The sequence below is a fragment of the Malania oleifera genome, chromosome 4 (genome assembly GCF_029873635.1).
Source record: "Malania oleifera isolate guangnan ecotype guangnan chromosome 4, ASM2987363v1, whole genome shotgun sequence".
Taxonomy (NCBI): domain Eukaryota; kingdom Viridiplantae; phylum Streptophyta; class Magnoliopsida; order Santalales; family Ximeniaceae; genus Malania; species Malania oleifera.
This window is the reverse complement of record NC_080420.1, coordinates 1354153-1365894: the sequence shown is the minus strand read 5'-3', so window position 1 is coordinate 1365894 and position 11742 is coordinate 1354153. Positions and strand designations below refer to the sequence as shown.

Genomic DNA, 11742 nt, shown 5'->3' with positions numbered 1-11742 from the left:
GGTATTGTTGCTGTTTTCTTTTTTTTTGTTTCTTCACAGTGGAAAAACAAATTATAAAAAATGCATTTGTTTCCATTTTCAGTTTTTTGGTTCTATTGTCGGGTTTTAGCTGTTTGCCAAAAAAACTGAAAATTAGATTTTATGGTTTTTAATTGTTTTGATAACTTATTGCCAGAAATTTTAATATCCAGAAATAGTATTTTTGGATTAAATTATTCATTTTATACTTTTTTAAATTAAAATCAAACTTAAATGATTACATGAATTTAAATATAATTAAAAGAAAAATATGCATAAATTTTAAAAAATAATAATAAAGCCAATGACAAAATACTTTTACTACTTTTCAATTGTCATGTCCAATAAAATTTTTATTGTAAATTTTATTTTTATTATAGTACTTTTTTTAAATGTGTATTAATTGTAATTTTATTATTTTAATCATATATTTTTTTTGATTTAAAATGAAAATGCCCATTTTTAAATTAAGTTTTTAATTTGTATTAGTTTTATAAATGTTAACCAAACAGGTTGCTGGTTTCTAGTTTTTAGTTTTTGTTTCTGGTTTTTGGTTTTTGTTTTTTTAGTTTTTGACAGTGATACCAAACGACCCCTTAGAAACTAGACTGCAACTGAACTAGATGTACAGGAGCATTCCAAAAGGCCAAAAAATTGGACCATTGTGGGTTGCCTCCTTCCAGCCTTGTGCTTTTGTTTCTCCCCATCTTCTCCATTTACTCTTAAGTGGTGTTTGGTTTAAGGGATTTTTGGAGCCCTTTGGCATCTAGATTCTTGGGTATCATGGTGCCTGGATTGGTGGAGTGTGGAAGGCTGGGACATTAGGACATCAAAGTTTGGGATGTAACTACAAATAATGTTTGATTATGTCTAAATAATAGGTGTAATATTGCCATTATTCATGATAAAGCACATGCACAAGCCCACCCTTCTAGATAGGTATCTAGATTCCCACCGAGTTGTCTTTTTTATTTTTTTGGAGTCTCGATGCCCATGAGAATGCATATTCCCATTAAAAGTCATGAGCAAATGTTGGCATCTGAGTTCGGACAATTGCATTCCTAGGAATGTTTGATGGATACCTTAACCCAAATAATTTTTGAAATACCATGGCCAAATTACATTTAACTTGATGGTTTTGGATACAATATGTATGTTTCCATCCATTAACATTTCATGTTATCTATTGTATGCATCAGTCTAAATTGTCTGTTGTATTTTGAGCTGTTATAATTTTATTTACTCTTCACGCTTTGTTCCTCTTCCTATTCTCTGGTTTGGATTATATCACATGAATGCAACATTATTGAAATTCCATACTTTTTTGATGCCCAAGTTCTTTTATGATTTTAGAAATTCCAATCTAAATGACTGGGATCAGCAAAAAGGCGATGTCTTGGTTGTAGATCGGCAGAGTTCAGAAACAATGCAATATCTCAGCCAAAGCAACAATTTATCATTTTTTTTTGATTTTTTGCTTCTATTTATATTTATATATTTTGAAATGATGAATTAATCATTTTGTGGTTGGTTGGATTTAGACAATGACTGTCAAGAAGATCGACAATGCAGCACTATCATTACAGGAGGAAGATAACTTTCTTGAAGCTGTTTCAAACATGTCACGCTTGAGGCACCCTAACATTGTAGCATTGATAGGATATTGTGCAGAACATGGACAACGTCTTCTGGTTTATGAGTATATTGGATTTGGGAATCTGCATGATATTTTACACTTTTCTGATGATGGCAAGATATTGACTTGGAATAAACGTGTTAGAATAGCACTTGGTACTGCTAGAGCTTTAGAGTATGTTCTGTCCGTCTGAATTTTTATTTCCCCTTCTGCTTGTGCATTGGCATGTGTGCGGGTGTTTTTTTTATTATCATTTTTCTAAAGCTGTAGCTCTGTTATCAGGTACTTGCACGAAGTGTGCTTGCCTTTCATTGTCCATAGAAACTTCAAGGCAGCAAACATTTTACTAGATGAAGAGTTCAACCCACACTTGTCAGATTGTGGTCTAGCTGCCCTCACACCCAATACTGAGCGGCAGGTAAACAAAGGTCATTGGACATTTCTAATGACTATCTGAATAAGTTATTTTATGTTTCATGCGAAGAAATGACTCGTCTAAATACTTCGTCATATACACTTTTGATGGGGTTCCCTTCATTAATATTTGGCAGATGTCAACTCAGATGGTTGGTTCATTTGGTTACAGTGCTCCTGAATTTGCATTGTCGGGAATATACACTGTTAAAAGCGATGTGTACAGTTTTGGGGTGGTGATGTTGGAGCTGTTGACTGGTAGAAAGCCGCTAGACAGGTTAATCTATAAATCTTACTCTGTATTTGTTGAACAATCATGCTAATTGAAAATTATTCTACTTTATTTATTTGTTTTATTATTTACCCACTTATTTTGTTGTCTTGCTGTTTGGATGTTTTGATGCTTAGCTCAAGAGTGAAATCAGACCAATCCCTTGTGAGATGGGCAACCCCACAACTTCATGATATAGATGCATTGGCAAAAATGGTTGATCCTTCCCTAAATGGCATGTATCCTGCAAAGTCTTTGTCTCGTTTTGCGGACATCATTGCCCTTTGTGTTCAGGTAAAATTTTCTGATGCCAGGGTCAAAGATTATTGTGTAGGATTTAATTTTTTGGAAAATTTTTTTAAGAAGATTAACTGCTTCAGAGTCAGCCTCTCTGCATAAAAGTAGGGGTAAAACTATGTACACTTTGATGACCCTTCTCCTATCCTTGCAAAGCAGGGAGCCTTGTGGACTGGGGATGCACATTTAATTTAATTTTATTAATTGTCTCATTTGTGGTCTCTGGCTCTGAAACAGTTAATCCCTTAAAACTTTTTCCAAGTTTGGTGAAATGATTATGTTTGTATACTGGAATTGAAATGCTGTATTGTTTCTAATTGTCTACTAGGGACTTTTTGGGGGACATTGAATTCATCCAACCTCCTGTGTATCTTGTGGAATGGAGTGGCATTTGCCTTTTGACCTTGTTACATATGTTTGCTTGTAATTGAAAAATGCTTCATATAAGCTCAAAAAAGAAAAGAAAAAGATGAACTAGTCCTCTGTTTTAATCTGATTATTGTGTCACTACAATATGGCATTCTCATTAAATTTCCTTTCAGCGCTTCAAAACTCGACTGACCTAATGTACTCAAGTTACTGGTTAGTTCAGTTTATATTGACCTACTAGCTTGGGAGTCCTTGGAATGGGCCAGTGCAGTATTCACAACAACAACAACAGGAACAACAATTCAAGCCTTAAGTCCCACTAGGTGGGGTCAGCTACATGAATTCTTTTCTACCAATTTATGTGATCATGGACAACTCTTCTTCTAACTTTTCAAAAATCTTTGTGGAACTGATTCTGTTCCTCTTCTCTGCTCAACTCCCTTTCCCAACCCAAAAAAGATTTAGCACCAGCCCGATTTAGGAACAGTGAATCACGTCCTTGATAAAATAATAAATGCATCGGTGGTAAGCTAGACACAGCAGTAAAATGAGAAGATGGTTTGATTTCTTACAATGTTGGCCAAATGACTTTTCTAGGACTTCGTCGACATTAAATTAGGCATGATGGGGGGACTAGAGGGGTAGGCCTAGAATTAAATGAATGTAGGGATTAAGAGTTTGACTACACTCTAGATTTTTGATGATCTTGACGGTGCAGAAATATAACGGCCCACCTAGGATTCACTGCATGGTGGTGGTGGTTGCAAATTTGCAGCCTTGATGGATATTTAGGAGTTAATTTGGTATTTATTATGCCCAGAGGCCCATTGGAGAGCAAAAACCCCAAATGGTGGAAAGAATGTGTCCCTCATGATTTCAACTCAAAATGTAAGTGTTTCTTCTAAAAGTGAATTTATGTGGTCCTCTTATTGCACACATCTAGATAAGACTATTTATCTTAGGTGATAATTAAGAGTATTATCACATCTTGGTGATAATTTAATGGTATTGTTACATTCAGGTAATAATTAAAGTGATAATTAAAGATTACTATGACATTCTTATCTCATAGTGGTGACAGTTTCCTATCTCCATGTCAATGGAACAGCAAACAGCAGACAGCAAAAGACTTGCAGTCCACACTTCTTTCCTTATTTTGGCCCACAATTATTCCACAATTATTTCCTTATTTCTCCATTCATTATTATGTACAGTTAGCATATATTTTTGACAGATTATAGTTTACATGTATAGGGCTTGACAGATTATAGTTTACATGGATAGGGTTAGAATCATGCTGGAACTTATTTGCTTTCCATGTATAGCATTCTTGTAAAGTCTATATAATATACAGAACTCAAGGCCAAACCATTCGGCTATTCACACAATACATTGACATCGTATCAGAGCCAGCCAACTACCTCAAATTTTTTTTTTTGTCTTCTCGGTTTCGGAGGTGTATTGTTTTTGTGGCTGTCGGGGGTCTATTCTCTTCTGAAATTTTTTGGTTCTCTGTTTTTCAGTATTTCTGTGACTGCGTCGGAACAGCTTTCTGTTGCTGTTCCGGTGCTTCTCTGTCCTTGTGATTCTTGGCACAGCAGGTTTCTTGGTTCGTGATTTATTTTTAGTGCAGGAAGGTCGATCGGAACAACTTTCTGTTGTTGTTTCTGGTGCTTCTCGTGCCTTGTGATTCTCGGCACAGCAGGTATTTTGCTTCACGATTTATGTTTTAGTGTAGGCAGGTTGATCTTGGTTTTCTTTGTACCTGCGTTGATTTATTTTTGGGCTTCTGGATTTTCTGGTAGTATTTTTCTTTTGGCACGGACTGTTTTTTTTGGGCTTCTGGATTTTCTCCTTTATTTAGCATGGACTCTGCACCTGTGTGCGCCAAGTTTACGGGCAACAATTATTTTACGTGGGCTTTTCAATTTGAACTTTTCCTTAAAGGAAAAGATCTTTGGGGTCATATTGATGTTACGGATTGTGCACACAATCCTGATAATAAATCCAAGGATTCAGCAACTTGTCCTTCATGGGCTGTGCTTGATGCTCGGATTATGTCTTGGCTTCTTGGCTCGGTTGAGCCACATATTGTCCCCAACTCTCGGCCTTATCGCACTGCTCAATCTATATGGACTTACTTAAAAACAGTATATCATCAAGATAACGGTGCCCATTTTCAGTTAGAGCATGCAATTGCCATGTTTCAACATGACAATTGTTCCATCCAAGACTATTATTCGGCGTTTCAGACACTTTGGAACAAATATTCTGATTTGGTTACCGTGGATGTTCCTGTTGCCTCAACATCTTCATGAGACTAGTCGTCGTGATCAGTTTCTTATGAAACTCCGCCCCAAGTATGAAACTGTTCACTCTTCTCTGCTAAATCGTTGTTACTTCGTGAAGAACAACGACTTAGTACTCAAGTTACTCTGACACAATCTCATGGTAGTTCAGGGTCCGTGTCCGTCCCTGTGGCTTATGTTGCTCAACGACGGGGACTGCCTGCGCATTCTAGCACCTTGTAGTGTTTTTGTTGCAAAGAATTTGGGCATATCATTGCTAATTGTTCCAAGAAATACTGCTCTTATTGCAAGAAGAAGAGTCACATTATCAAAGACTGTCGTATCCGCCCTCAGAATTGTTAGGCCCAGACATTTCAGACTTCTATTAATGTACCCCTCACAGTGACTTTTGTGGCCCCTGGCTCTTCTTTAGGTGACTCCTCTGTTCCTGCACCTCCTGCAGCAAATTACTGCACACCCAAAATGGTGCAACAGATGCTAATTTCAGAATTATCAGCAATGGGGCTCCAAGGTAACAATTCTACTAAAATCTATTACGTGGACTCGAGTGCCTCTAATCACATGACGAATAATCCCACTACTCTTTGTCATGTTCGGCCCTACCTTGATCAATCTGCTATTCAGACTGCCAATGGCAGTTCTTTGCCAATAGCTGCTGTCAGAGATGCCTCTTCTAAGTTCATTGATGTGTTTCTTGCTCCTGAGCTTTCCAGGAATTGTTTTTCTAGTTGGTCGATTAGTTGATAAAAATTGTGCTGTTAATTTTCTTGGTGATGGTTGTGTTGTGTAGGACTAGGTAACGGGGGAGCCGATCGAGAAGGGACCTAAAGTGGGGCGCTTGTTTCCACTACTTTTGCCTATTCCAGTACTTTCTCCAGTTTCTTTTATTAAGTATTTTGCTTGAAATAATGTTTCAGATCTTAGTATGGCGTGGCATTGTCACATAGGCCATCCCAATACTTGGATCTTATCTCATGTATTGAACTCTGGTTTACTTGGTAATAAAGAACATTATTCTTTATCTCTTGAGTGTGCTTCTTGCAAACTTGGTAAAAGCAAAACTCTTCTCTTCCCTTTGCATGCTAGTAGAGCTTCTTAGTGCTTTGATCTTATCCATAGTGATGTTTGGGGACCTTCCCCGGTTAGTTCACGTGAAAAATTTAAATACTATGTGACTTTCATTGATGATCCTAGCAAATTTACTTGGGTCTACTTTCTTCGCTCTAAATCTGAGGTTTTTCGTACATTCACTGAGTGTTTAGCGTATGTTGACAATTAATTTTCTGCTTCTATTAAGACATTACGCACAGATTTTGGTGGTGAATATTTGTTTACAAAGTTTCAGGCATTTTTGGCTTCGAAAAGTATTATTTGTCAATGTTCATGCCCCGCCACTACCTAATAGAATGGAGTAGCCGAATGCAAAAATCGTCATCTCCTAGATGTGGTACATACTCTCTTGCTGGAATCCTCTGTTCCATCCATGTTCTGGGTTGAGCCTCTGAAACTACTACTTGATTAATCGTTTACTTTCTCAAGTCCTACTCATGGAATCTCCCTATTTCTGCTTATTTGCTAAGCAACCTTGTTACAATAACTTCCGTACCTTTGGTTGTGTATGTTTTGTTCATTTACCTCCTCATGAGCGACATAAATTATTTGCTCAATCTGTTCGATTTGCATTCTTGGGGTATAATGTGTGTCAAATGGGATTTGTTTGCTATGATCTTACATTACATCGTACATGCTTTTCTAGGAATGTTATTTTCTTTGAAAATCAACATTTCTTTCCTGTGTCCTTTGTGCCCTCCTCTTCTACCATGATTCTCCCCTCCTTTGAGGAGCAGTTCTCGGATCCTCATTCAGTCAGTTCTCATTTTAAACCATGTATTGTGTATACGTGGCGCCCCCACCCACAGTCTCTTCCGGTGGCTCATCCAATATCTGATCCTACCACGCTTTAGATTCAATCAGTTGTAGCACCTCCACAGCCTTTGGTACGTCGCTCTTCTCGAGTGTCTGTACCCCCGGACAGGTATGTGTTTCCTTCTTCAAGTTCTGGTAACTCTATTTCAGCTCTTACTGCTACATTGTCCAATTTAGATATTCCCACTTCCTACTCACACACTGCCAAGCATGATGGTTGGCGGCAAGCTATGTAGGGAGAAATTGCCGCTCTAGAGGCCAATCACACCTGGGACATTGAGCTTTGCCCTCCCACCATTGTTTCTCTGGGTTGTAAATGGATTTACTCAGTCAAGGTCCGATTTGATGGAATTCTGGATCATTACAAAGCTTGCCTTGTTGCACTTGGGAATTATCAGGAATATGGTGTCAAGTTTGAAGAGACCTTTGCTCCTGTGGCTAAGATTACTACTGTTCGTACAATTCTGGCTATTGCTGCTTCCAGTGAGTGGCCACTACATCAGATGGATGTCAAGAATACTTTTCTTCATGGGGATGTTCAAGAGTGTATTTATATGAAGCCACCCCCGGGCTTGTTTCCCTCTCCGACTTCACATGTGTGTAAGCTTTGTTGTTCTCTTTATGGTCTCAAACAAGCTCTGAGGGCCTGGTTTGATAAATTATGCAACACTTTATTACAATTTTCATTCAAGCAGAGCAAGTATGACACTTAAATGTTTCTTCGGAAATCAGACATGGGTATTGTTGTTCTTTTGGTTTATGTTGATGATATTGTGATTACTGGTTCCGATTTTGCTTTACTTGCTCAGCTGAAGACTCATCTCTCAGAGTCCTTTCATATCAAAGATCTTGGGTCTCTCACATATTTTCTTGGTCTTGAGGTGCATTGTAGTCCCTCTGGTATTTCACTCAATCAACATAAGTATGCTAGTGACTTGGTGGCTACAGCTGGCCTTCAGGAGGGTACTTCTGTTTTTACTCCCATGGAATTAAATGTCAAGCTTTGCAAAGAGGAGGGTGGCTTACTTGCCGATCCCAGTTTATATTGGAAGTTGGTGGGTAGCCTTGTTTATCTCACCATTACTAGACCGGACATTTCTTTTGCTGTACAACAAGTCAGCTAGTTTCTTCAAACTCCTTGTCATCTTCATTTGGCTGCTGTCCTTAGGATCATATGCTATGTTCAGGGCACTTTGCCCGTGGTTTATTCTTCCCTGTAGGCAATTCTATTCGCCTTGTTGCTTATAGCAATGCTGATATGGCTGGTTGTGCGGATACACGTCGCTCCATCACTGGTTGGTGTGTGTTCTTAGGTGATGCATTGATCTCTTGGAAGAGTAAGAAGCAAGATAGGGTTTCTAAGTCATCGACAGAATCCGAATATCGGGCGATGTCTCTTGCTTGCACTAAAATTATTTGGCTTCGAGGTTTGCTTGCTGAGCTAGATTTTTCTAAGACTGATCCTACACCTCTACATGACAATAATACGAGTGCTATCCAGATCAAGGCCAATCCTTTCTATCATGAGCGCATGAAGTATATTTAAGTTGATTGTCACTCTATCCATGAAGCATTTGAAGCTTATGTTATCACTCTTCCACATTTTTCCACGGAATTGCAAATTGCTGATATCTTTACCAAGGCTCTCACTCGTCATCGACATTACTTCCTAAGTAGCAAATTGATGCTTGTTGATCAACCTGCATCAATTTGAGGGGGGCTGTCAACGGAATAGCAAGCAGCAAAAGCCTTGCAGTCCACACTTCTTTCCTTATTTCAGCCCACAATTATTCCACAATTATTTCCTTATTTCTCCATTCATTATTTTGTACAATTAGCATATATTTTTGACAAATTATAGTTTACAACTATAGGGCTTGATAGATTATAGTTTACATGTAGAGGGCTAGAACCATGCTGGAACTTATTTGCTTTCCATGTATAGCATTCTTGTAAAGTCTGTATAATATATAGAACTCAAGGCCAAACCATTCGGCCATTCACACAATGCTTTGCCACTCCACTATTAAATAAGTTTCTTTGATGGTAAGAAGAGTTGGAGTTGGAGTCTAATAGGGTTCTTGACCTAGTCTATGAATAACCCGTGATCACCATCAATTGTACACATCCGATTTTGACATAGGCTAGAATATACTCTGAAGTTATTGTGAGAATAAGAGTGGTATTATGATTTTGTTCGAGCAACTATTCGGTTGCATGTCTTTATAATTCACTATCATTTTTTACACTTGGAATAAGAACCTACTCTATTCCATGTTGTTTAGTTGATAGAAAAGGAATGAAAATTGATGATATAGGGTTTTGCCATTTTGTGGTGCCTAAAAGATGAGCATATTTAATTTCTACATGTTTATTGTATGCGAAAGTGGCTTAGAATTTATGATATATTAATACAATAATATTCACATTTATATCGCGCCATAGGTATCATGCATGCATGTATGTTTTGTAATGTGCGACATATACATGGTACACATGTTATATTGTAAGATGGATTTATGTACATGTTTAAGATGGATTTGTAGGATGGATTTGTCACATGATATGATTTGTTGTGTTTATAATTGCTTATGGGCATTTGAACAAAGTTATGGCTTATCTTTTTTATTATTTGATTTAAGAAAAACAATACAACTAAGAACTTCTGCATGATTAACCTAGTTGATCAAATGCCAAATTGTCATTAGCTATGTTAATGCAAAATGAAACTGGTATAAATATTGTATTGATCTCTTTTTTATGCTTTGCTTGCTATCGTAATTATGGCTTTTTTTGTAAACATATGACTATCTGTTATGGGACTTGGTGGTAAATGTGTTTTTCAAGTATACATGATAAAGTAATTTACAAAAAGTTACAGAAGTCCGGATATTTTGCACATGATTATTTTGGTATATGTAATGATGTCTATGTCATGATACTGTCAATGTCAATGTCAATGTCAATGTCAATGTCAATGATGTTTATGCGGGGAAGAGACATTGAGGTCAAAGTAGGCTTCGATGTGAGTACATGGAGTATGAGCTATGTAATTTTGCTCCTCTTTTGGGGTTGGATTGATTTGGGTATGATGGATGAAATCAGCCCCATTATGAAAGGCTACCAATATGTACAACTTATGTGCTTTTTCAAGTAGAAAGATCCACTCATTAGGGGAGAAAAGGCAGGAAAGCCATTTTTGTACAAGGATTTGGTTCTAGTTCATGGTGGGACTGACCTTGCAGTGGAAAAGCTAGGCTAAGATTGGGAGCGTAGAAAACAAAACTAATTGTATATATCTTAAAGAGATACCATAAGAGGCACATTGGTTCTTTTCTAAAGTGATAGAGAGGAGATTCGGAATATATTAAGAATATTTAGGGTGGAATATGATATTGGAGATGTGGGAGACCCCGTATTTTGAAACTAAAACTTCTAAAAATTGTTTGATCTTTTTAGAACTTCTTTTGTGGAGTGACTAATGAATTATCATTTCTTGAATCTGTGCAGGAAAATTAGTCATGTTTTGGGAGTCATTGGAGTTGGAGGGATTTTGGGTTCGATGGTTTAGGGGTAAGTATGTAGACTATAGGTTGGAAAGGAGGGATGATTTTGGGTCTTGATAAGAAATCAACACGGACATGTTTCTTGACTTGGATATGCTTTATTTCAAAATCCCGTTGGGAGAACCAATTTGCCCATTTAAGAAGTTGTGGGTTTGGCATGACCTTTTGCTTGAACTTGATCATTTTTGGGAAGGAGGATATATCCATTTCTATACAAAAGTGGTGTCCTAGGAGATGAAATTGGGATTTCTCTATTCTCCTCTTTATTGCTAGAATTTTTTTGAAAGTAAAATGATAAATCTCATAAGGTACATACCAGTAATATGCAATTATTTTATATAGGTAATAACTTGATCCCACAGGGAGGTTATTATTTTTATGATATAATTGGGATAGGATGGTAAATGAGTGTTAAGGTTTTTTTTCCCCTAAGCCCACATTATGAAGACAAATTTCTTCTTAATACTTTTATTTTCTGGTCTTATTCTTAAAACAATAACAACAACAAGAAGAAGCCTTAAGTCCCGCTAGGTAGGGTCGGTTACATGAATCCTTTTCCGCCAATTCACCTGATCAAGAGTGTTTTCCTTTATTAGATTAAGGGCTGTTAAATCTTTCCTCACTATATTAGGTCTACCCCTACCTCTTTTCATGCCAGTAACAATAACTAACTCACTCCTCTTCATAGGCCCTTTACTAGGCCTACGTTTCACATGTCCAAACCATCTAAGCCGTCCCTCCCTTTAATCTTGTTTTCAACCAGTGCTATGCCTAAATTATTGCATATATGCTCATTTATTATTTTATCTTTTAATGTTAAACCACTTATGCACCTTAACATTTGCATCTTAGCAACTTTTATTTTTTGTACGTGTTGTTTCTTAGCTGCCCAACATTCTAAACCATTAAACATAGCTGGCCTTATCGCCGTCTTAT

General features: G+C 37.2%; 1 protein-coding gene across 2 annotated transcripts in view; it reads left to right on the top strand.

The window, feature by feature from the left end:
- Window positions 1-11742, top strand: part of LOC131153335 (protein STRUBBELIG-RECEPTOR FAMILY 8) — a 56288-nt gene that overhangs the window by 21685 nt on the left and 22861 nt on the right. For both annotated transcript variants that reach the window (XM_058105568.1, XM_058105566.1), the window contains exons 12-15: window positions 1560-1828; window positions 1937-2072; window positions 2206-2345; window positions 2477-2633. In XM_058105568.1, the coding sequence (XP_057961551.1) occupies window positions 1560-1828; window positions 1937-2072; window positions 2206-2345; window positions 2477-2633 (702 nt within the window). The remainder of the gene's footprint in view (window positions 1-1559; window positions 1829-1936; window positions 2073-2205; window positions 2346-2476; window positions 2634-11742) is intronic.